A 27439-nucleotide genomic window follows, 5' to 3' on the forward strand; every position below is an offset into this window, starting at 1 on the left:
AGTACATTGCAATATACAAAGGTATAATAATAAAAAACTAAAATTTACATTAAAATTATATCAAATAAATTACACAAGTATGCAAAAAGACAGCAAAAAATGCTGACACCCAGGGACCTGCAACTGCTCACACTTTCTACTCCACATCCCTCGATGGGGACTGACATGTGTTCCCATGATTTTCCCTTCCAAATGTTCACAACTGATTACTGACGCCGAGTGCAAGGTTGTTGTTGTGACATCACTCAACTGGTTGATCTATCTTGCTTCCGAACGCCTCCTTGCCACCATTCTGCCAACAATAGTTGTGCATCAGCATACGTATAGATGGCGTTTGATCTGTGCCTAGCCACACAGTTGTTGGTGAGAGAGAGAGAAATGCAGTGGGTTATGCACACACCTCCAACACACTGATGCTTGAAGGAGTCTGCATACTTGCCAAAGTATCAGACGATATACAATACACACCTGGATGCCTCTTCCATGACGTTGGACCGACCATGCATAGGTACGGAAAAAGGCATTCTCCAGACTCTCCCGTTTGCTACCATTTAATATCTCTGTGGGAGTGGACAGGGAGACTCAGAGACTATGCTGTCTACGGCCTTTAAATTCTATAGCCTCGCATTGAAAGATTTCCAGATCATATTACACTAGGCTGTAAGGATAATCCTTTTGTTTTGGTAAATATATTTATTTATTTTTAAGGCATAGGAGCAGAATTAGGCTATTTGACCCATTGAGTCAGCTCTGCCATTCAATCATGGCTGATGTTTTTTCCCCTCCTCAGCACCGCTCCCTGGCCTTGTTCCCGTAACCTTTGACTCCATGGTTAATCAAGAATCTATTAATTTCCGCCTTAAATACACCAAAAAACAGGCTTCCACAGCTGCCTGCAGTAACAAATCCCACAATTCACCACCCTTGGGCTAAAGAAATTTCTCCACACTTCTGTTTTAAATGGATGCCCCTCTATCCTGAGGCAGTGCCACTTGTCCTAGACTCTCCCACCATGGGAAGCATTCTCTCCACATCTACTCTGTCTTTGCCTTTCAACATTCAAAAGGTTTCAATGAGATCCCTCCTCATCCTTCTAAATTCCAATGAGTACAGGCTCAGAGCCATCAAACATTCTTCACATGAAAGGGTTTTTATTCCTAGAATCATCCTTGTGAACCTCCTTTGGACTCTCTCCAATGCCAGCACATCTTTTTTTAGATAAGGAGCCCAAAACTATTCATAATACTTAAGTTGAGGCCTCACCAGTGCCTTATAAAGCCTCAGCAGCACATTCCTACTTATCTATTCAAGCCCTTCTGAAATGAATGCTAACATTGCGTTTGCTTTTCTCACCACCAACTCAACCTGCAAGTTAAACTTTAGGGAGTTTTGCACAAGGATTCCCAAGTCCCTTTGCATCCTAGATTTTTTGATTTTCTCCCCGTTTAGTCTGCACATTTATTTCTTCTACTATAGTGCATGACCACGTATTTTCCAACATTGTATTTCATTTGCCACTTTTTTGCTCATTCTTCTGATCTGCTTAAGTCCTTCTGCAGCCTTCCTGTTTCCTCAATTCTACCTACCCCTCCGCGAATCTTTGTATCATCTGCAAATTTGGCGGCAAAGCCATCTATTCCATCATCTAAATCACTGATATACAGCATAAAAAGCAGTCCCAACGCTGACCCCTGTTGCCTCCCACTTGCTGCCTCCTACCAATTAGCCAATGCTCTAACCATGCTAGTAACTTCCTTCTAATATCACGGGCTCTTAACTTGGTAAGCAGCCTCATGTGTGACACGTTATCAAAGGCCTTTTGAAAATCCAAATATACAACATCCACTGCATCTCCTTTATTTATCCTACTTGTAATCTCCTCAAGGGATTCCAACAGGTTCATAAGGCAGGATTTTCCCTTAAGGGAACCATGTTGACTTTGTCCTATCTTGTCCTGTGTCACCAAGTACTCCATAACCTCATCCTTAACAATTGACTTCAACATCGTCCCAACCACTGAGGTCAGGCTAACTGGTCTACAATTTCTTTCCTGCTGCCTCCCTCCTTTCTTAAAGAGTGGGGTGACATTTACAATTTTCCAGTCCTCTGGAACCAGGCCAGAGTCCAATGATTCCTGAAATGTTATTACTAATGCCTCCACAATCTCTACAGCTACCTCTTTCAGAACCTGAGGGTGCAGTTCATCTGCTCCAGGTGAATTATGCACCTTTAGGTCTTTCAGCTTGTTGAGCACCATCTCCCTTGTAATAGTAACTGCACTTTCTTCTCTTCCCTCACACGCTTCAACACCTGGCACACTGCTAGTGTCTTCCATAGCGAAGACTGATGCAAAATACTTATTTAGTTCATCTGCCATCTCCTTGTGCCCTGTTAATATTTCTCCAGCCTCATTCTCTAGCAGTCCTATATCCACTCTCATCTCTCTTTTTTATATATACCTGGAAGGCGGGAGGAGTAGATGGCGGCGTGATGCAGCTCGCAGCGGCCACTCTGGTGATGATGTCTGTTATCTGTCAAGTAGGGTGCCATGCACAATCCTGATTTGATGGAGACGGACATGAGAGCACGGAGGAACATCTGGTGAAACTCCTGAAATGCCTGCTTCGCTGCTGCTGCTACTGTGTGATCCACAATCTCTGGAGGGGAAGGCCCTGAGTCCTCAGCTTTGCTTGTTGCTCGGCAGCCGGGACAGGGTCGAAGCGCTCGGCAGAGATGGTGCTCGGTGCTTGGTGTCGGGGGGCTGGTCGGAGGCTCGAAGTTTTTGGATGGACTCAGAGTCGGCTGCGGTCGGGTGCTTCCAATGCATCGGCAAGTTTGCGGCGCTTGGAGGTTCATGGCAGGGAGAGTTTCTTCCTTCTACCGTCTGCGTGAGATGATGGGGCTATCGGGACTTGAGACTTTTTTTTTACCGTGCCCATGGTCTGCTCTTTATCAAATTACTGTATTTCTTTGCACTGTTGTAACTATATATTATAATTATATGGTTTTGTCAGTTTTAGTCTTGGTTTGTCCTGTGTTTCTATGATATCTTTCTGGAAGAACATTGTATCATTTTCTAAATGCATGCATTTCTAAATGACAATAAATGAGGACTGAGTGTCCTCATAATCTAAAATCTAAAAAAAAGCCTTTTCTATCCACCTTGATTGTTTGCTAGCTTGCTTTTATATTTCATTTTTTCCCTCCTAATGATTCTGAAGGTCTTTAAAAGCTTCCCAGTTCTCTATCTTCCAGTTAATTTTTGCTTTGTTATATTCCCTCTGTTTTGATTTTACATTAGCTTTGACTTCGATAGTCAACCAAGGTTGTACTACTTTGCCATTTGAGTTTTTTTTTTCTGTTTTTGGAGTATATCTATCCTGCACCTTCCTCATTTTCCAAGAAACTTGAGCCATCGCTGCTCTGCTGTCATCCCTGCCGGCATCTCCTTCCAATTTACTTTGCCCAACTCCTGTCTCATACAATTGTAATTTCCATTACTCCAGTGAAATACTCCTACATCAGACCTTACTTTCTCCCCATCAAGTTTCAAGTTGAACTCAATCATATTGTGATCTCTTTCTCCTGTGGGTTACTTTACCTTAAATTCCCTAATCGCCTCCGGATTATTACATAACAACTAATCTTGTATAGCTGATAACCCAGTAGGTTTAATGATCAGCTAATCTAAAAAGCTATCTCATAGATATTCAACAAAATCACTCTCTTGTGATCCATTACCAACCTGATTTTCCCAATCTACCTGCACGTTAAAATCTCCTATGACTATCATAACATTGCCCTTCTGACACGCCTTTCCTATTTCCCATTGTAATCTGTAGTCCACATCCTAGCTACTGTTTGGAGGCCTGTATATAACTGCCATCAGGGTCCTTTTACCCTTGCACTTCCTTAATTCAACCCACAAAGATTCAATATCTTCCGATCCTATGTCTCACCTTTCTAATGATGTGATGCCATTCTTTACCAGCAGAGACACCCCTCCCCGCATACCTTCCCATTCCTTTGATACAATGTGTAACCTTGAATATTCAGCTCCCAACTATAACCATCCTTCAGCCACGATTCAGTGATGGCCACAGCATCATACCTGACAATCTGTTAAAGTGCAACAAGATCATCCACCTTATTTCTTATACTCCATGCATTGTGACTTAGCACTTTGAGTACTGTACTTGCTACCCTTTTTGATTCTCATCTCTAATGCACCTATACTCATCCTACCGGCTAAAATTTTGTCCTGTGATCTGCCTGCCCTTCCTGACCATCTGACTGCACGCTACTTTTGCTTTTTTACCATCTGTCCCATCCAGAGTCCCTTCACTCCAGTTCCCATCCCCCTGTCAAATTAGTTTGAACCCGCCTCAGCAGCTCTAACAAACCTGCCCACGAAAATATTCGACCCCCTCGGGTTCAGGTGCAAGCCACCACTTTTGTACCGGCCATACATCTCCCGGAAGAGATCCCAATGATCCGGGAACCTGAAGCCTTGCCCTCTGCACCAGCTTCTCTGCCATGCATTTTTCTGCCAGACCATCCTGTTTCTATCCTCACTGGCGTGTGGCACAGGTAGCAATCCAGGCATCACCACCCTGGAGGTCCTGCTTCATGGCTTTCCGCCTCGCTCTCTGGCATTAGTAAAGATGCTTTAGGGGTATTGGTTGAAGGTGTTCGAAGGTAGAGATACCCTCCATGTCACAAAATCAGACCATACAGCAGATAACTAGCTGTCCTTTAAGTCCAGATATCTGGGGTTTCAAGCTCCTGTATCTTCTCGCAGAACATAAAAAAGAGGAAAGGGAATGGCTGGGGTGGCGGGCATCTTTACTAATGCTACAAGCACAGGTCCTTCGATGGTGTAGGTGGATCTCAGCCTCGCCTGAACCCTTCTGCATGGGGGCCACCAGTTAAGGCTCATTTAAGGCCCAGAACTCTTTTGAAACATAATCAAACACCAAGAATAAAGTAATGCAAAACAAGTCACTATAAACAGTATGATGTATGATTTTACATGAAATTGCCTGAAGATATGACACAAAATATTTTATTACTATACAAAATATTTTTATTGTAACTCGTGGGCTCCCTCGCCCCCTCCCTCTGGAACACGCCTCCAAACGAGCTGGTTGAATCAGATGCAATTGCTATGTTTCAGAGATATTTAAATGGACATTAGACAGCCCTAATGCAGAAAGTGAGATTAGTGTCAATGGGCAGAAAGTCAGCATTGACAAAATGAGCTGAACAGTTTGTTTCTGTGCTGTGCAATTCAATGACTAACAATTCTATCTGCTTGTGAGGGCAGGGAGAGGGCTGGTTAAGCACCTCATACAAAACATGCTAACACCAACACTCGAACTGCGGTTTTAGCTCACTTGTCTCAGATATAGGACTTTGAACCCACAACCTGTCGAGTCAGCAGGACTGCCACGTACTTAATCCATGGCCACCTGACCTGGGGATCTCTGGAGATAAACTACTGGGAAATGCTTATGTTAGCACTGTTTAGTGGATGTATTATTGAAATGCTTTGAAAATTATAAAGGGAGACATCTAAAGATCAGAGGGAATCGCTACAAAATAACAAAAGCTAATAACCCACTGTCAGTGACCTAGCTGCCGATCCTGGTTTGCAGGTTTAACTGTGTGAGTAAGCAGATCCTGAGCTTCCAGCTGTGGTCCCGTGGAGTTCACGGGTCCTTTCCTTTGCAGGAGCCGCTGCGCTTTGATTACTCCCACCTCTGATTCCGAAGGAATGGCCCTGAGTATGGGAGGGGGCTCCAAGAGGCAATTCAGGGAGCTGTTGCAGTCAGGGATCACATCAGGATGGACCTCCTGTCTCAAATATTACATGGGATGGGAATGCATTGCTCGGGGGACATGCTGACTTCTTCATCAAACTCCGACGTAGCAAAAGTGACAAAGTAAGAACTGTAATGTAAAATAAAGCAGATGTGGGGGTTACTGACAGAACTCTGGGATTTCTCAGAGTATTGGTGACAGAGACTACTTGCCATAAAATTTAATTATTGCAAGGGAGTGGGAGGATATGATCATCTCCGAGGTTATTAGGTTGTAAATCAATGACTAAAATACAATGGGAAAACCATCAGCAGCAGGCAGAAGTCAGATGAAATATTTGCGCCACTCTGAGCAGAGTGAATGTACGGAAGGCAGTTGGTCTGGATGGAATATCTAGCCGTGTGCTCAGAGTCTGTGCAGGGCAGTTGGCCGGGGTCTTCATGGACATTTTTAATCCGTCCCTGGCCCAGGCAGTTGTCCCCACAAGCTTCAAGATTGCCACCATCATGCCAGCGCCGTAGCATTCCACTGCCATGGGCCTGAATGACTTCCGTCCAGTTGCACTCACCCCCATCATTGCAAAGTGCTTTAAGAGACTGGTTCAATCACATCTGAAATTCTGTCTGCCCACTACCCTGGATCTCCATCAATTTGCCTATCGCACCAACAGGTCAACAGAAGACGCCATTTCCACGGCACTTCACTCTGCCCTCACCCACCTGGGCAACCCCAACTCTTACGTCAGAAATGCTGTTCATTGACTTTAGTTCAGCATTCAATACGGTGATCCCCTCCAAGCTGATCGCCAAACTTCACCAGCTTGGTATCAGCTCAGCCCTCTGCATTTGGACCTTGGACTTTCTGACTAACAGACCCCAATCAGTTAAGTTAGACAACCTCTCCTCCTCCACTCTCACCCTGAACACCGGAGTGCCTCAAGGCTGTGCTGAGCCCTCTTCTGTACTCCCTTTTCACCTATGACTGCGTTCCTGTACATGGTTCTAACTCCATAATCAAGTTCGCAGACAACACCACAGTGGTTGGTCTGATCAGAGGGGATGACGAGATGGCCTACAGGGTCGAGGTCCAGCACCTGGCCGCGTGGTGTGCCGACAACAATCTGGCCCTTAACACCCAGAAGACCAAGGAGATCATTGTGGACGTCAGGCATGCCAGGAGTCACACTCACGTCCCCATCTACATCAATGGAACTGTAGTGGAGCGTGTATCAAGCTTCAAATTCCTTGGTGTCCACATTTCTGAGGATCTCACCTGGTCCCTGAACTCCTCCATCCTGATCAAAAAGGCACAACAGCACCTTTATTTCCTGTGGAGCATGAAGAAAGCTCACCTCTGTCCCAGGATACTGACGGACTTTTACCGTTGTACCATTGAGAGCATACTCACCAACTGCATCTCAGTGTGGTATGGCAATTGTCCTGTATCAGACCGCAAAGCACTCCAGCGTGTAGTGAAAATTGCCCAGCAGATTATCGGCATCCATTTGCCTACTATTGAGAACATCTACCATAAACGCTGCCTGGGCAAGGTGAACAGCATTATCAAGGATGCATCTCACCCTAACCATGGGCTTTTTACTCTCCTCCCATCCGGTAGGCGCTACAGGAGCCTCCGCTCCCACACCAGCAGGCACAGGAAGAGCTTCTTCCCTGAGGCTGTGACACTGCTGAACCTCTCATCACAGCGCTAAGCAGTATTGCATCCGTATTGTACTGTCTCAGTACTTTTATATTTGTTTGCTGCAACACTTACTTTTTATTTGCAGATATTTTGTAAATAACACTATTCTTTGCACTTCTGGTCAGATGCTAACTGCATTTCATTGGCTTTGTATCTGAATTCGGCACAATGACAATAAAGTTGAATCTAATCTAATAATAAGGCTCATGATAAAAAAGGTTTGAAGGTAGGGTTAATGAAAAAAAGTCAAAATTAGTGCTGAAGAAACTCCTAATAAAATTATGCAGTGTTTAAATCATAAATCTGTATATAAAAAATGTGTTCATAATTTTTGTACACAAATGGAAACCAAGAAGGCTCCCTTCTATATCTGTCAGTTCCTGAATCACATCTTCACAGTTCTAATGTCTTCTGTAAGAACATAATGATCTCAGAGACACTATGATAAAAAAAGGTTAATATCTCCTTTTTGACTAAATCCATCTGTTTCCTGTCCTCACTATTTAGTTTCAATGCTTCCCCCACCAAAATTCACCCATATCGTCTACTTTAATTCTCTTCTCTGGGGACATCTATCACAGGTGCATTCTTTTCAGATGTAAGAATAGAATTTTACAGCTCTTATATCCACCTTTCTATTGTACAGCTTGCACTCTTCGTAATTTATAGTCTTTAATGCGATGGGCAGTTTAGTTGTATTAACATAGAAGACTGAACATAATATGTGGAACATAAGACATACAGCAGAGGAACAGGGCCATTAGTCAATGATGTCTGTGGTGAACATGATGCCAAATTAATCTTATCTCTTCGGCCTGCACAATTACTGATATCCCATGATTCTCTGCAGCTGTCTAGCTACGATTTCTTAAACACCTCTATTATATTTGCCTCTACAGCTCTCTAGCAACGCATTCCAGGCACCCACCACACTCCATGTATAAAACATACCCCGCACAGCTCTCTTAAATTTATGCCCTCTAGTATTTGACATTTTTACCCTGGGAGAAAAATTCTGGCCGTCTTCCCTCTCAATGTCTCTCACAATTTAATAAACTTCTACAATGCCTCTCCAGATGAACTCAACGCCTTCAATTCCCACTTTGAAAGGGAGAATGTAACTACTGCTGTGACAATCCCTGCTGCACCTGATGACCCTGTGATCTCCGTCTCACAGGCCGATGTTAGGCTTCCTTTAAAGAGAGTGAACCCTCGCAAGGTGGAAGGTCCCGATGGAGTACCTGGTAAGGTTCTGAAAACCTGGGCCAACCAGCTAGCAGGAGTATTCAAAGATATGTTCAACTTCTCACTGCCACGGGCAGAAGTTCCCACCTGCTTCAAAAAGGCACCAATTATACCAGTGCCTAAGAAGAATAATGTAAGCTGCTTTAATGTCTATCGCCTGGTAGACATCAACAGTGATGAAATGCTTTGAGAAGTTGGTCATGACTAGACTGAACTCCTGCCTCAGCAAGGACCTGCACCCATTGCAATTTGCCTATTGCTACATTAGGCCAACAGCAGATGCTATCTCAATGGCTCGCCACACAGCCTTAGACCATCTAGACAATACAAACACCTACGTCAGGATGCCATTCATTGACTATAGCTCTGCATTTAATACCATCATTCCCACAAGCCTGATTGAGAAGTTACAGAACATGGGCCTCTGTACCTCTTTCTGCAATTGGACCCTCGACTTCCTAACTGGAAGACCACAATCTGTGTGGATTGGTGATATCAGCTCTCATCGCTGACGATCAACACTGGTGCACCTCAGGGGTGTGTGCTTAGTCCGCTGCTCTACTCTCTCTATACCCATGACTCTGTGGCTAGGCATAGCTCAAATACCATCTATAAATTTGCTGATGCAACCATTGTTGGTAGAATCTCAGGTGGTGACAAGAGGGCGTACAGGAGTGAGATATGCCAACTAGTGCAGTGGTGTCACAGCAACAACCTTGTACTCAACATCAGTAAGACAAAAGAACTGATTGAGGACTTCAGGAAGGGTAAGACAAAGGAACATATACCAATCCTCATTGAGGGATCAGAAGGGGCGAGAGTGAGCAGCTTCAAGTTCCTGGGTGTCAAGATCTCTGAGAACCTAACCTGGTTCCAACATATCCATGCAGTTATAAAGAAGGCAAGACAGCTACTATACTTCAACAGGAATTTGAAGAGATTTGGTATGTCAACAAATATACTTGAAAACTTCTATAGATGTACCACAGAGTGCATTCTGACAGTCTGCATCATCTGGTATTGGGGGTGGGGTGGGGGGGGGCTACTACACGGGATTCAAAGAAGCTGGAAAGGGTTGTAAATTTAGTCGGTTCCATCTTGGGTACTAGCTTATAAAGTACCCCGGACATCTTCAAGAAGCAGCGTCTCAGAAAGGCAGCACCCATTATTGAGGACCTCCAGCACCCAGGGCATGCCCTTTTCTCACTGTTACCATCAGGTAGGAGATACAGCACACACTCAGCGATTCAGGAACAGCTTCTTCCCCTCTGCCATCTGATTCCTAAATGGACATTGAACTCATGAATACTACCTGACTTTTTAAATATATATTATTTCTGGTTTTTGTGCAATTTTTAATGTATTCAATATACATATACTGTAATTGATTTACTTACTTATTATTATTATTATTTTATTATTTTTTCTTCTTCATCTATACTATGTATTGCATTGAACTGCTGCTACTATGTTAACAAACTTCATGACACATGCCGGCAATAATAAACCTGATTCTCAGCCTCCAATACTCAATATTAAGCTTAGTAAACATTATTAAGTTTATCCAGCCCATCTGTGGAGCTCATGCCCTCTAATCCAGGCAACATCTGGAAAACCTCTTTTGCATCCTCTCTAAGCCTAGTGAACCTTCGGTAAAATTCATGCAACATCACCCCTACCTCTATATAAAAGGTTAATTATTTGGTATTAAGATAAACGGTTGTGCTGAAGAACCAGATCACAGAATGAACCAGTATATCAGAGAAGATTGAAGGGATAAGCAAGTTCTCAACAATGTTATCAACACTAAAAAAAAATGATTCAGAATCTCATATGAAAGCCTTGTTCTGGGCAGTCTTGCATCAAGGGAGGAGTTGTTAACTCAACACTATCCGCAGTCTGACCAGAGTCATCTCGTTAAATCTGCATATCTGTTTCCCAAGCTAATTTAGTGCATTGCTGCCACATGACCAGTTCAATAGAACACTGAGTCAGAATCCACCTCAGCCTCAAAAGAGTCCTATTTTATTGCAATAACAAAAATGTTTGCATAACCCAAAATTAAACATGCTCAGACAACTGATGAGAACTTCACACCTGTGTGTTTATTGTGTGAATTCACAAGTCAATTGACCGGCGAAGCTGTTCTGAATAATTTCCAATGATAACAATCCTGAAGTTTTATTAGGAATTGTGTATGGGTTCACGTTCCAATTGGCCCATGTTGCAGTCAATTACAGCAGCAGAACTGGCTGATGAGGATCATTTGTTTTCATTACAATACAGTCAAACTTTGCTCAAGTTAAACAGAATTGGAAGGGCTCTTATGCACGAAATATCATCCTGATTTACTGCCAAAGGTGTCACAAAGCACAATGGGGCAATTCACTGAAAATATATTTAACCTGCTGGTAAAGCTCACAATAATAAATAAGGAAGCTTGCGTGCACTCATACAAATATTTGACTTGTTTTATTTGAGGATATCATTCACATTGTTTATACCATTATCTAAACATTGTTTATGATATTGGCAGCAGGAATTTTTTCCTCCCATTCTACACTATATGAGGGCAAGTTCACTCACTCAGTCCTCCTGAGAATATCATGACCATATTGCAACCTTAATTCTGGCACTGAGCACTGCTTTGTGTGGGTAAGTGGGGAATTACCTGGGTAGAGGGTTACCAAATCAGGACTGAACTAGATACATACAAACAAAAGAGTATATTTTCCATCACAACCAGGTCTGATCTTCATCTGGTACCCTTTCAGCAACAGTAACTGTGGGCAGTGTTCTGACTGGATACATCCCCATCTGGTATCGGCGGGCGGGGACCACAAGATGGAAGTAAGTTGCAGAAGCTTGTAAGTTTAGTCAGCTGCATCATGGGTACCAGCCTCCGTAGCAACCAAGACAACTTCATGAAGCGGTGCCTTAGGAAGGCGGCATCCATCATTAAGGACCCTCACCACCTAGGATATGCCCTCTTCTCATGGTTACTGTCAGGAAGGAGGTACAGAAACCTGAAGGCACACACTCAGCAAATCAGGAACAGCTTCTTCCCCTCCACCATCTGATTCCTAAATGGACATTGAACCCATGAACACAACCTCACTACTTTTTATTTCTGGTTTTTTTGCACTGCTTATTTTAACTGAACTATTTAAAATATATATATATACTTATTGTAATTCAGTTTTTTCCTTTATATTCATTTATCATGTATTTCATTGTACTGCTGCCTTAAAATTAACGAATTTCACAACATATGCTGGCGATATTAAATCTGATTCTGATTCTGAACAGTAGGCGTACAGCAATCAGGACTCAGGGATCTGGATAATATCTTGTTGCTTTCTTCACATGGGGTACCGAGACCAATTGCAACACCTCAGCTGGAGCCTTGGCCAAGATCAGGCCATGAATCAAACCTGAGACCACACAGTGCCTACAGCAGCTGAGCCATTCCACTGTCCAGTTAAATCACTGGAAGCATGTCAAAGGTCATCTACAAGGTAGGTATAAAATATTTACCTGAAAGTTCAGTCACAGAAAGGTCATTGGCCCCTGCTGGGCACACTTGAAATTGTAGGTAGCTATTTATTTATATCACAGTTCCCTTCAAAGGTTCAGGGAATAAAACATCGGTTTATGCTGCTGACGCACACAACTATATCCATTTACAAAGTACCTCTAATGTAATGAAACATCACAAAACAATTAACAGGAATTGTATGAAGCAATAATTTGATCAAAATTAGGATTGCAGAGAGGATCAGGACACTTGCCAGGGACTTGGTGAAAGTTTTAAAGAGTGGGTTACCGGAGGAGTGAGAGATTGAGAGACCCGAGAGCTTCAGGGGTGAGGATGTCAGAGTGTAGGACCGAGGTTGCTGGAAGAAGTGCTGTCAGAGACGCTGGTTTAAAGCTGGAGAATACAACCCGAGGTAACAAAGATCGAGAAGGCGGTAGAGTGTGAGGTTACAGAGATGAGGACAGTGATTGAAAGAGATGTGGGTCAGTATGAGATAACGTAGCTAAATGACTTTAAAATTCAGCTAAAAACAGTGAGTGAGACCTGGAGCAAGTTAATATACGATTTTCCTGAGCACGTGTTTACGTAGGAGGTAGGGCTTTGGTGCGGGTCCGTGCTGAGTGAGTTAATCTTGGCTCGTGGTGTTACTAATTGGCCTCAGTGGGCCTGAGCTGTGGCGGGGAGAGAACAAGAAGCAGGCTGCATGCTTGCAATTTACATCCAGAGCTGTATGTGGCTGTCTGGGAAGGACATTATTGAGCACATTATAATGAGAGTTACTGCAGGTACCTCAGGGACAGTTTCAACTCAAAGGATAAAAGTATAGGAGAGTTGGGCGGCGGGAGGGGGGGTGAAGGTTAGAATGTCTGGATGTTGGTGAAAAAGGGATGCCCAGTTCTATAGCTAGAACAGGCTGTTGTTGTACAAGCAACGTGCTTTGGAAATTAGACAGACGTTTAATTAAGTCAATGAGACTGCATGCCTGGTATTTTAAGCAGGCTTTTGGATTAAGAGCTGTAGGCAGACAGATGAGAGGTTCTGAAACTACACCACCAACTCTCCACCACTCCTAGGGGCTGACCTTTGAACTCTGTCCCCTAAACCCACGACCTTTCCTTCTCCCACCTTCCCTTCCTCCACTCCAGTCTCTGGCTGTGCAACTTCCCTCTCAGCTTCTCATGCTTGCTAGCTGCCAGCCAGGAAATAAGTAAAAATAATTTAAATGCTATCCTGCTGTTAACTTTGGCAGGCCTGTTCTTTGGCCACTAAGTCAAACTCTCACTCTCTCTCTAATAACGACTGCCTTCACTGTTTACTTTAGTTTTTGTTTATTTTGAGATGTAGTGCGGAATGGGCTCTTCTTACTCAATGAGCCACGCCACCCAGTAGCCCGCTTACTTAGACCTAGCTTAATCACAGGGCAATTTACAATGACCAGTTAGCCTGCTAATGTTACATTGTTTCACTGTGGGAGGAAACCAGAGCACCCGGAGGAAAACCCATGTGGTCACAGGGAGAGTGTGCAAACTCCTTACGACAGTCACCATTTTTCTGATTCATTATGGACGTCGGTATCACTGGCAAGGCCAACGTCTGCTATCCAACTTTAATCACCCTTGACAATGTGCTGCGGAGATATCTTCTGGAACCATTGTGCTCTGTGGTGGAAAGCGTTTCTCCGTCGCTATTGATTCGGCAGTTCCAGTACTCATCGAGGGGCAGTGCGACTTAGAAAGGAAGCTGCAGGCAGTGGTCTTCTCGCATTCCTGGCTGGTGGATGTCTTTAAGCTTGGAGGTCATAAAAGGAGCGAGTTAAGCAAACAGTTTGTATGCAAGGGACAATGTACCCTATCCAAGACAGCTCCTTCAGTGGAAGATACAATAAGAAGATTATTATTATTATTTTCTTCTATGTTATGCATTGCATTGCTAAGTTAACAAATTTTACGACACATGCTGGTGATAATAAACCTGTTTCTGATTCTGAATAAAAAAAAAATACAGGTGCACACTTGATTAGTATCAGTTCCCTGTGGTTGCTCATTAATTACCTATCCTGATTCTCTGCCTGCCAGTACCATAAAGCCATAGAAAGGTACAGCATAGAAACAGGTCTTGTGGCCTATTTAGTCTGCACTGAACCATTTTAACTGCCTACTCCCACTGAGCTGCACCCGGACCATAACTCTCCATACTGCTACCATCCATGTACCTACCCAAACTTCTCTTAAACATTGAAATCGGGCTCGTATGCACCACTTTCACTTGCAGCTCGCTCCATGCTCTCGCGACCCCCTGAGTGAAGAAGATTCCCCTCATGTTCCCCCTAAGCTTTTCACTTTTCACCCTTAACCCATGACCTCTTGTTGTAGTCCCACCACTTGGCCATGATCACACCATTATTTGATAATCCTGCTCTGTAGTAAAATGCACTAGAACTTCGAAGGGATGGGATGCTGGGATACTAGTGAGCTATCTTGGAATTGGAATTGGAATTGGAATCGATTTATTACTGTCACATGTACTGAGATGCAGCGAAAAGCTTGTCTTGTAAACTGTCCATAAAGACCAAATCATCACACAGTGCATTGAACTAGGATAAGGTATAACAATAAGAGCATGAAGAATAAAGCGTAACAGTTATAGAGAAAGAGCAATGCAGCACAAAAATGTCTTTCCAAGTTGAGGTGTGATGTTTTTCTATATTGTGTGAACTTAAACTGCAGATTAAGACAATCATATGTAGTGCCTTTTCAGCTGGGTAAAAAGAACATTAAATAAGAACTGATGGTTAGTGTTTGACTGTGATTCTGATACAACGGTCTCAAGGAATTAATTGCATCAAATGTAACTCACAATATTACAATCTATTGACCAATTACAATTCTTTCCATTATGTACATCAACTATATGCCAGTTCCATCCTGGACCACCATGTGATTTTTCTTTTAAGAACACTTTCTATGTTATATTTCTTTGTAACACCAGTTTATTCCCAACAGCCTTTCTGGCACAGGTCAACAGGGGACAGGGAGGTCAAGAGAAACCATACTGCCTATTGTGGGCCTCAGAATTGTTCCCACCCTTTAAACCTACGCAGAACTTGCGTGCATTTAAACAGTTCCTGAATCATTTTTAACGTTCCCCATGCTGTCTATTGTAACTTTATTGCTTATGTTTGTAATATATTTGCGTTAGCTGACAAAATTTCATCAGATTTCGAAGGCCCTAAATTTAACGGTGATATATGTACCAATGCTACCACAAAAACAAAGCCTCACTTCACTGCTCCTCTCCAGAGATCAGGACTTGTTGCTGTTGAGTGAGCACCTTCCCATAGTACATAATGCAAATATAAATTTCAGTGGATGAAAGAGAAGCTGTCAGTGATGAAAAGATTCCAGTGTATGAATTCAAGGGGTCATTTTTCCAAAGTCATGCAGGGTGGCCCACCCAGGGCACTGAAAGCCCAGTGTGGACAATGAGATAAGGTCGAGTAGTCACCCCGTGGTCTCCTGAAGAATTTAACCCATCAAGCAAGACAGAGGAAAGGAAGGTGTGGCTGTCTGTCTCTTCTGTTATGAATGATTAATTGCTCTTCCCCAGGGCCATTTCTGGAGTGGCAGGTTCTTTCTTTAGGGAGTGTGGACATTTTGTTTCTGCTTTGAGATTTTAAGTTGAATGGATTGGTGCCTTCACATTTCAAGTTGCACTTAAAGCCCTTGTAGTATTTCCTAATTCATGAGACACGTTTTCTAAGAGATCTTCTGTACTTTTTCCCCTCATTTCCTTCAGACAAACGGAGCCTCGACTGAGAGGTACAAAATTAATCAGCTGGGATCTGTGCCCATTTTGACTGAATGACTCTTTTCGGGAAAAGGAGATTTTGGATGAGAATTGACACTGCTCTGATCTCTCCATCACTTTAACGGAAGAGAACAGTTCAGGAAGATGCTTAAGAATAGTTCAGCCATCGCCTTTAATGCTGTTCCTCAGCATATGTCAGCACTTTGGAAACCGTGTCAAAAATACAAATATGTACACACACTCTCAGATTCCAGCACTGCAGTCATCTGCAGCATGCTATGCATTTCCCAGTGGAGTTGATGATGGATTAATCCTTATGAATATATTTTGTCATCTCTGAAATTTACTATGAATATACTTACAGTCCATTGACCCAGTGCTGAGGGGTCCACTGTCATCAGGGAATGTGGCTTCAGACAGTCCAGCCAATACTGAGAGGATTAGGAAGGTCAATGACTTCATGGCGAGACAGGAAATATAGTCTTCTTCAGAGACGCCTGCAGAAATGGACACAGAAGTCACAGGGTTAGCACAAGTGCCCTGAGTTAGTGACCGGAGCAGATTATTTAGTAAGGCAGCAGTACAGACACTCTGGCAAAGAAGATTTTAGCAAACGGTATTAACCCTGAGCTGAGACCAAGGCAAGAGAGAGCAAATGTGCTCGAGGCCTGCCGATGACCGAAGGTGATAAGTTAATGAACTGTTCTATGATCAAATAGAATACTGAATGGACAACAGAGCTTAAAAAGCCTACAAAAGTCCTTGATCTCAGATTCTTTTAAGTGGTCAATACCAAGTACGCCCTTGCATTTCAATATAAATACAATTTTGATACTCTTCTAAAGGGATAAAGATCAGCAGCCACTGATTGCAAGGGTCGGCTGACGGTGTTAATAATTTCACCCATCTTTCTTGCACTTGACAAAATCACTAAAAAATATTTGGAAAAATTAATTAAATAAAATTTTAAACAAGAACAAACATTGGGGATACATTTGCTGGTAGTGCCTTGTGCCCCTCACTGTGCTCTGAAAATGTGCCTGTCTCCAGGAGACATGACAGTAGAAATGGAGGAACAAGAGTGTAACCTGTCTAACTATGCCCATGCAGGACCGGGAACTAGCTGCACAGTTGCTAGCATGGGCACACTTGCCGTCTTATGCCATACTGTACATGTGAATACCGTGCAGGCGGTCAGGGTTAAACCCTCAAGCGATAATATTAGGTTCACATTGACTGCCTGATCTCTACGGTGCAAGCTTCCATTAGTAACAGAGACCCGGCACCCTAGTCCAGGTCTTTTTTTTAAATTAAACCTTCAGTTTTCTCACTTCTGCCCATAAATTAGTTCAGTGCAGCTATATAGACACCTAGATCTTCACAGTACCATGTGCGAACCTAAGGTCAATATCCTATAACTCCCCAATGGATACCACCATGGGAGAACCTGTATTACATAGATGTTTCAAAAAACAGCTCATTATCCTGTTTTCAAGGACATATATGGATGAAGATTCCCCGTGCAAATTAAAAATGAAATTGGGCGACTATTTGACCAGATGATTTTTACATGCAAGTACAGATCACTGTATTGTGCTAAGGAAGATAATCCCAGTTGATAATCTTCCCTTCCCCACCTCAGTTCAACCTAATGCCACAACTGCTGCCATCTAAGCAAAGGCCAGAGGCTCACCTTTCTCCTGCACAATGTGATTAAGTGCCTTGGGAGTGATAAAATCAACAGCTGAACTATCAGCGTTACAATCTGCATTACGTGCCAGTGCAAGCAAGTGGCTGAATACCCAGCTAAACCAATGGCCAAAAGTAAAGCATCTTATCTTCAGAAAGCGTTCACTCAGCCTGTACAGTCACTAGGGAGTTCAAAGTGCTGGTATTGATCTGTTTATTACTGTCACACGTAGGAAAATGCACCGAAAAGCTTGTCTTGCATACTCCTTACACAGAACAAATTATCACATTGCAATAGAACAAGGTAAAACAATAACAGCACAGAGTAAAGTGTAAAAGCTACAGAGAAAGTGCAGTGCAGATAAACAATAAAGGGCAAGATCATAACCCGGTAGATTGTGAGGTTAAGAGTCCATTATATTGTACAAGGGAACCATTCAATAGCCTTAAGGCATGATAGAAGCTGCCGTTGAGCCGGGTAGTATATGTTTTTTGTATTTTCTCCCTGATAAGAGAAAATGTCTGGGATTGGGGGGGTCTTTAATTACACTCGCTGCTTTACTGAGGCAGCGAAATGTATAGACATAGATCATTGAGGAGATGCTAGTCTCTGTGGTGTGCTAAGCTGTGTCCAGGGGAACAGTTTGGAGAGTACAACATCCCAAACATTCACAGTTTGAAGCTAGGCTGAGCAAGCAGACCACTCATTTAATACACCATGTTACGTACCCCGTAACTGGGTTGCCAAACCAGCAGAAATGGATCACTCAGTTGGAGTCTGGAGTACTAGAACTAAGAAAGTTTTATTAAAGAAACAAGCAACACAGTAATCGAAAGGATAATAAATGCAACAGTTCAACAATGATAACCACACATGTGCACAGAATTAAGATAACAGCATCAATCAAGCTCTATCGTTGTCTAGGGGTAAATGACCAAATTTAAAAGTGACTCAAAGTTCAGTCCAGTTTAGTAGTTCAGTTCGCAGTAATCGTTGCCCTGGCGATGGACAACGTGGGGGGGAAGAGAGAGATAGAACGGGAACAACTGATCATTCAGAACGGCTTCACTCACAGACCGGCGATATTGCTCACAAGCAGCTTTTGGGCGGGTCCTTGGTGATGTCACCGGAGGTCACCGACTGTGACCCCTCCTCCAGATGCGGTCGATCCTCTGCAGTGAACCCGGCACCCAGGCAAGGGCGGACACACACCGGGTTCCCGCTGATCGTACCTTTCCACCCTGGTCGTTGTCTGGTACTTCTCACCCACTCGTGAGAGGCGCACCGCTTCCAGGGTCTCGTTACCTCGGGTGGCGTGTGTGTCTGTTTTAGCGAACCTGTCCCTTTTTATCCCCCTGCTGGGGTATCGCCTGTCCATCACTTCAAACAGTTCAGGGTTCAAAGGGGGGAGCCGCTCCAGACAGCTCTCTCTCCCACGTCCCTTCATTACACATCTCCAGACGCTGCTCCATTGTTCCTTATCTCTCCTTCCCCTGAGGGCAGGTGGCAGACCAACTGCTGATGCCACTGATGCTAGCCCAGGCCAGCAAACATCTTAATTTTATGTGTATTCTCGTCACAACCAACTCCTCAGAAACCCTTTGCATTGTGAGTTTTTAATCTGTGGAGAAGCAAAGAACTGATTGGGCTTCGAAAACTCCAACCGTTAAGAAGGAACAGATAATCCAAACTACCGAACATCTTTAAAGAAGAGAGCTAATCCCAAGGGAAGGAAAATCATTCATCCCTTGAAATGTTCCTTTGCTAAATGAATTTCAACACAAGATTCTGCTTTGAATAATTGTGTCTTAATGTCACGGGCAGGGAAGGTGTAATGAAGAGACAGCATACTTCCGTTAGACCTAATACCAAAAAAAAATGCAGAGTTGGAAGTTTGAAATAAAAACTAATTTTGCTGGAAACACTTAGCAGGTCAGGCAGTATCTGTGGAAAGAAAACAGAGCTAACATTTTAGTCAAAAATCCATTGTCTGAGTGGTAAGAGGTTTGCTTTTTCATTTCCTAAGTACTTCCCAACTCCTGTACATTATATCGTCCCTACGTGCACTTGGGAATGAGCCTTATTTCGGAAGCTGTAAAAATATTACAGCAGGTACAAAGTTAATCAAAACTTTGCTTGGCAACATTTGGTCTTGGCAATATCAGATTCCTGCCACGACATGGGTCAGTGGCTGATCAGCACTTATTTTGATTGCTACCTGGTGTTCTCTCCTAACGTACTAATGGAAGGCAAGTTCAATAAGAACAACCACACCAGGCAGGAAGAGCAGCCGGGTGATGCAAAGGCTAGCTGATTCTATGTTCCTGGGAAGAAAACTGAAGAGGTGCAGAGAGAAAAAGTGAGAGAAATAACCTAGAAAAAACAGAGAGTTTGAGTTCCTCAGATCAAGCCTAATATTCCTGCTGCACTCAAACAGTGGGATATAGTCAGCTGTTCAAAAGAAACCAGTCTAGCAGAACAAAAACTGAAAGCTTTTTCTTTGTAGAAGATTTTTTGTAGAAGCATTAGGGATAGCTTCAAACCTGATGAATTATGGAACCCTGCAATTCTCCATGTGTAGTACGAAAAGGCCACAGTGCTCCGAGCTGGTGAGGTGGCTTAAACAGCCAGAGATTCAGTGCCAGTAATCCTTGCTTGAAAATGGCTCATTGGCTGGGGGATGATTGGATTCAGGAGCGAAGGCTCCGATCAGTCTGCCGGCACATGACAAATGACAACATTGGCAAGTTAACAGAGGGTGGCCAGCATTCGTGAAACTATATCTCAGCATGGGCCAATGCACTTAGGAGATCAGAGGAAGAAATACGACAAGAATAACACGGGGAAACGTGTGTTGAATCACTCAGGGTTTGCATTCAAATCTAACGACAGCTATGTAAAATACGCACAGGAAAATAAATTCACTGCTGCTCTTAACTCTTTTCCTGAGAGGTTTATTAATATTCAACAAACCCCCGTGAGAGTTCCAACCAAAGCACTAACATCATCAGTGATTTTCCTGTTGCAAATATTTTTGCAACCAATCTTCACCCAGAATTGAAAGCTCTTGCACTTTAGAAGAAATGAGACATCAAAGGGATCTTTATGCAAGTTTAGCTGATCTTGTAATCCCTTCATCACTTGTTTCCTTTTGCTTCCAATTTTCTCTTTTTTTTTGTTAAACTGCTGATACCCAGCTTTGGAACAGTGTGGTATCAACCCACTGCAGTGCTTGGTCATTCATCAGTGTTAAGGATGGTAGGTTGCAGGGAAGAGGCAAAGCCACGTTCCTCCCTCCACCTACTGTCAACAAAAAAGATGCTACTTGGCTAGAACATAGAACAATACTGCACGGGAACAGGCCCATGGCCCACAATATTGTGCCAACCAATCAGAATCACTTTACTGCCAGTGTATGAAACATACCAGAATTAATTGTATGAGAATACCAGATCGAAATTAGATTAGCAATCAAAATACTCAACTAAATTAATCCCTTCTGTCTACACAATTTCCATATCTTTACATTTCTTGAACATTCATGTGCCTATCTAAAAGAGTCCTGAATGTCTCTATTGTATTTGCCTCCATTTCTACGGCAGGTAGTGCATTCTAGCATCCACCAATTCCTGTGTAAAAAAAACCTTAGCACACACATCTCCTTTGAATTTACCGCATCTCTTCTTAGATATGTGCCCTCTCATATTAAACATTTCAAACTTGGGATATTTGCTGTCTACACTGTCTGTGGCCATCTCGTAAACCTCCACTAGATCTTCCCTCAGAAAAGAACCCAAGTTTGTACAACCTCTCTTATAGCACATGTCCTCTAATTCAGGCAACATACTGGTAAACCTCTTCTGCACCCTCTCCAAAGCTTCTGCACTCTTCCTATAACGGGCTGAAAAGAATTGAATGAAATATTCTAAGTGTGGCCTAACTAGAGTTTTATAAAATTGCAACTCAACTTCCTGACTCTTAAACTCAACAAAGAAAGGTAAGCATGCCATATGTCTTCCTTATCTCCCTATTAAACTGGGCAATCATTTTGAGGGAGCTAAGGACTTGGACCACAAGATCCTTCTGCACATCAACACTGTTAAGGGTCTTGGTCTTTTGATTCTGCAAAGTTCAACAATTCACATTTGGGTAATCTATATCCCACAGCATCTTTTGCAAGTCTACTACTCTTTCCACAAAACCACTAATCTTTGTGTCATCTGCAAAGTCTTTACGCCACCCATCCATATGTTCAGCCAGGTTATTTCTATATAACGCATACAGCAGAGGTCCCAGAGCAGCTCCCTGATAACACCACGAGCAACAGATCTTTGGCCAGAATAAGCCCTATCAACCACTACTGGGAAGAAATCAAAATCTTGGCTGCATATTTTCTTTCATTCTTGCAACTCTGAGGCTAACTGGAAAACACATTACTGTTAAGCAGTTAGCTCTGCACAGACAGAGAAACACATCTCCACCACTTTGGCCCACATTTCCTTTAGCTAACTTAAGCCTTCAGCAGATAGAAACTCAAATTTACTCTGTAGGGCATTTTAAGCTTAACACGTGATGGAGCTGAAACAAACACTAATACTACAGTAATGGAGCTGCTCAAATGTCACCACCAGATGTATCAATGTAATAGTAACCTTTAGTCCACAGCTAATGGATTTACTTGGCCAATCTACTCTTCTCCTGGGTCTGTAAAAGAGCTTGCATCTCTACCGACATCTTATCCATTTTATGCAGAAGAAAATTATTTTGGGGCACACATGGAAAAGGGTTAACAGCAAAGCCTTTTCTGGTTACTGCTGGTCTGATAGGGAGGCATAACCAAGAGAAATGTTAACTCTGTTTCCTTTCCACATAAACTGCCTGGTCTGCTGAGTATTTCCAGCACTTTATCTTTTATTTCAGATTTCCAGCAACTACTGTTCTTTTAGCTTTCCATTACTCAGAGTGCAACTTGTGAAAGTTAGGCGATGCTTCCTGTTACAATGGAAGATGAGTCAATTGAAATGAATATCTGAAAAACTACAGATGCTGGAAATCTGAAATAGAAATAGATATTACTGGAAACACTCAGCAGGTCAGTCAGTATCTGTGGAAAGAGAAACAGAATTAATAATGTCTGAGCTTACAACAGTCTGAAGGGTCTCAGACCTGGAGAAATAAATTTGTTTCCCTTTCCGCAGATGCAGCCTGATGTACTGAATGCTTCCAACACCTACTTAAGACATTTTAAGACCAATTTCTAACTGCGCAACTGACAATAAAATGTCTTCAAACTATAATGAAAAAGGTAGCTTAAAGCACTCTGTTGCTACTACTGTTATGTGGTTCGCACAGTGGCCATTTTGTGCACAGTAAGATCGCAGAAACAGCAAATAAGATACGTAATAAATTGACCAAAACATTTTCTTATTTATCTGAAGGAAGTGCTGTTGGCCAGCAAGCCAAGGAAACTTTGTGCTTACTCTTTGGAAGAGCTGAAGGAGCTTTGACATCTAGGTCATGAGGGAACAGACGTACTGGCCTTGGACTGACCGGGCAGTACTTTTGGACAGCCCAGAAATACATCAGTGAGACCAGACCTCTGAATGACTGATGAACAAAAAAAGAATCAGGCTTGGAGTAGTAACACATATTAAAACAAATAGTGCAGAGAAATAGAGGAAAGCTGAAATGAATAAATGTAAATAAATTGGGAGGCACGACAAGGGAAAACTGATGACAAGAGGTAGAAATGAAAACCACATTGTAATATGAAGAATGTCAGTTTTTTTTACCAATTAATAACAAACACAAGAATAAAGCAATTGTTTTTGCTGCATGCTGCATTCTTAAAGAAATACAGAGAAAAATAATTTACTTTCTTCATAAACATGAAAGAATAAAACCAGATAGGCAAGCAACTTTTATGTGAAGCCTCAGCTGGCTGCACTCTGGGACTGGTCCTTGTGGAATGCTTTGGTCCGTACTGAGATGGACAGCTGATTGCTGGTTTCTGGACTTTATGTATGTTTACCGAATCTGGATGGACTGTACCGTTGCACAGAGCCACGACTATGGTGTGCTCCTTCCCCCAGTCAGTTTGCCCACTGCTGCCACAGATACCTGCCTGGAACCCCACAATTCCCAACTGACGACTCCTCAGCTCCCGTGTTTTTCTACTTAAGTGAAGGCTCAGCTGGGAGGACCTGTGAGTTTGCTGAGCATTGATACTGCAGCATCTCCCGAGTGTCCCTGCTGTTCATTCTGAAGTGCCAGAGTACTCCGTGTGAGGTAGCAACAGACACAACTAGCAGAGAAGCCCTTTCAGGTTGCCGGTATCCTTAACAGATGACAATTAGTTAAAGGCACTCATTGCCTCCTGCTAAGCAGAATCTAGACCAGCATGCAAGGAAAACAACACAAAATACAAACTGTCCCAATTCTTAACAGATCTATAGCACTAACCTCGTCACAGTCAGCAACACAAACAGGGGACAGAGGCACTCCTGAAGGACACATAATGTCCCAGTGGTGAGTAGAACTGTCTGTACTAAGCCTTTCCTGTCATTAATATATGTAGTGCATCTCAAGTAGGGTTTTAGGTTTGCACTGTCTACTAGGTGGCATACCATGATGAATAAAATATAACTTAAAAAAAACACAGCTCCCTACATTGTCTGGCTGCGAAGGCAGTGGAAGCCTTAGCTTTCGTATTAATACACCATCTTATACTGCCAGTCAAAACAAACAGGTTTTGGAGGGGAAAGTGCAATTTTATAACATATATAATTTAGCAATGAGATGGTTAACCAGCTTTAGACAGGAACAGCAGTAAAACTAGGTCTGCTCGAAGTGATCCCAGCCAAAGTCAAGTCAAATTGTTTCACTCAATAATTTAAGGTGGATTGAAATTGCGATGTCTCTGACATGAATTAAAGGTACAAAGTTCTAACCAAGAGCAATCCTGGTGCTTCAGTTTGCTCCATCCATAAAGAAGATGCAACATCACCAATGCACGCGAGCTGTACTGTGCTGCTGTTAATAATTTATGACAGTGTGTCAGAATACAGCAGTGAATTAGCATAATTAGAAACTACTGGAGGCTGCCTCTATCACTCTACACAAAGTCTTAAAACTAGAATAAGGAATTCTAACTATTATACATCACACAATAGAAGAAGAGGAATTTTAACATTTGGCAATTACCTATTTGATAAATGGAGAAAATAAATGAAACCCTAATAATAAATTAATGAATGGAGCCTGTTTGACTGACATTTTCATCTTCCCAGCTCAGTTGGTAACACTTCTTTTTTTCAGAAACATGAAGGATTTAATTGGATTAATGCTACGCAAGTAGGCCTGGTTTTCTCTGACTGAAGCATCACCACATGCAACTTGTCTGGGTTATCTCCCACAATCTACTACACACAAAAAAAAATTAGCCCAACCATTTGCGGTACATCAAAGCTGGTGAACGAGCTGCTGATATTCAACACCAAATGCCACAAGGGAATGCTGGGGACTGGGTGAGGTGCAGATGTGATGCTGAATCACTGTTGGAAAACACACTACACAAAACAGATTCTCTTATCTAATGGTAACTGGATGGAGGGAAGTCTTAAGAAGCTTTATGCTTCATAAGCTTTATTGAAAGCAATAAATATTTCAGGAGTAAGGCGGCAGCATTAAATTCTTCCTATACTGCATAAAATTAATTTCTCAGATTCTTTTGACATAAAATCGCTTGTTTGTATAGTCTATACTTTGCCTTTGCATTTGCCTTGACAAACAATGAACAGGACAATGTATCAAGAGTGCATTTATACGAAAAATGTATTCCTTAATTTTATGCTGTATATTATTGCTAGGAAACCGAAAGATTTAACAAGACTGTAACACAATTGAAGGGTTTCACATGACGCCAGAACAATGAACCATTTAGCATGGCCTACAGTTTAGAGTATGCAGGAACCTTTGTTTGTCTGTGCCTGACGATTGCACTGGAAAGCCTACAAACAGCAGAGAGCCCCATTTTGTATTGTTCAGCAGTTTATTTCCATTCTAGGTAAGCTGACTGCTAGCCCATTTGCAGTCACTACACAAGGGTGAGCTTTAGCCATTAATGGAAGAGTCCCCACTTGATTTTCCTTCCCACCCTAATTTTCAAATGCTGACTGCACTTTCATCAGGCAAAAAAGAAAAACAGATTTCTAGTAGTTGAGGATTCCTTCCTGAAGATTCTGCTCCTGCTAACCCTCATGGCTGGCAGTATTGTAGTGTCTGTCTACCTCAGAAACAGCTTCCACTGAACACAATGACCAAAACCTGGAACAGTAAGTCTTTACGTTAATGCGTTCTAACTCTCACATACAGACAGATGGACCTGGACTTGGCTTCCAAGCTACTCATTAACCGGGGCAGAATTAATTGGAAAATCAAAGTTAAAACTTCCCAAGTAATTTATTATTATTTTTTAATTAAGAAGGTTCAGTCTTAATGTAATGCAATCAAGGAAATGACACCATAATTATTAGATATCACACAGTGTAGCAGTGATAAGATCTTGCATACACTGGGGAGACGAGCTTACAGAAAGAGAACTGGATGTACTACAGTGAATAAAAACAGGACAGCATAAGAATTAAAGGGAAAGAGCAGATCACCTTGGACTTTGAGTCTGCTCTACTATTCAGTAAGACCATGGCTTAGCACTATTTTCCTGAAGAGACCATATCCCTTAAGTGTCTTTATAACCTGAAATCTAACCACTTCTGTTTTGAACCAACATAGTGACTGAGCCTTGCCACTCCTCCAGGGTACATACACTTGAGAACCTTATTCTTAAGGTTGTAGAGTCCACAGCTTGTGGAAACAGCTTCACTACATCCACCCTGGAAAACCCTACCAGAATATGGCAGGCTTCAAAGAGATCACTTATTCTTCTTCTAAGCTCTAGAGAACACAGTTTCAGTCTACACGATCTCTCCTCATATGGCAAACTCACTGTCCCAGGAACTGGTCTACTGTCCCATTCTATCTATGTCAAGAGTAACCTCTTTTGATTAAGGAGGCTGCATACTCTAATCTAGTAGCATCACTGAGATGCTATATAATCCTCTCATGATAAAAGACATTTTATCATATACACTTGCCTTCATACCTGCTGGCTTGCTGCACCAGGCGTGTTGGCAAAGTCCCTTTCAGCATCAGGATTTCTTAATCTATCACCATTTTAGCAATAGTCTGCCTTCTGCTTTCTAAAGGGAAATGAATGTCATAAATTCTTGACTATTGAAGACAGAAACCAAGTCTTGCAACACATAATTGAATTGAAGCTTCTACTTCTCCTTATTGATGTTATTCAGAAAGAATCTGTGGTGGAGAATGTATGTGGCTTAATAATGTCTGCTTTGTATCATCCATCCTCCAAAAGGACCACAACCTTGTTGTAGGGTTTGGAGGCTTGTGTGTCTCAATGACCTGGAGAGCTATGTTGGCTAGAGCTAGGGCCCTGCGCTTTGGCTCTTGGCAGGGTCACCCATGCCAAACAGGTGAAAGGGTAGAGGCCAGACTAAGAGTGGTCCACCGGTCCTCCAGGTTCGGGGGGGTTCAGCTCAGGACTAACAAGCCTGAGA

The 27439-nt window shown here is 42.6% G+C and overlaps 1 protein-coding gene across 2 annotated transcripts in view; it reads right to left on the reverse strand.

The window, feature by feature from the left end:
* sema6bb (sema domain, transmembrane domain (TM), and cytoplasmic domain, (semaphorin) 6Bb) overlaps nucleotides 1-27439 on the reverse strand; it is a 576599-nt gene that overhangs the window by 307087 nt on the left and 242073 nt on the right. For both annotated transcript variants that reach the window (XM_063032161.1, XM_063032162.1), the window contains one exon: nucleotides 16477-16611. In XM_063032161.1, the coding sequence (XP_062888231.1) occupies nucleotides 16477-16576 (100 nt within the window). In that variant the 5' untranslated portion in view covers nucleotides 16577-16611. The remainder of the gene's footprint in view (nucleotides 1-16476; nucleotides 16612-27439) is intronic.

The sequence above is a fragment of the Mobula hypostoma genome, chromosome 24 (genome assembly GCF_963921235.1).
Source record: "Mobula hypostoma chromosome 24, sMobHyp1.1, whole genome shotgun sequence".
In the NCBI taxonomy this organism is placed as follows: Eukaryota; Metazoa; Chordata; class Chondrichthyes; order Myliobatiformes; family Myliobatidae; genus Mobula; species Mobula hypostoma.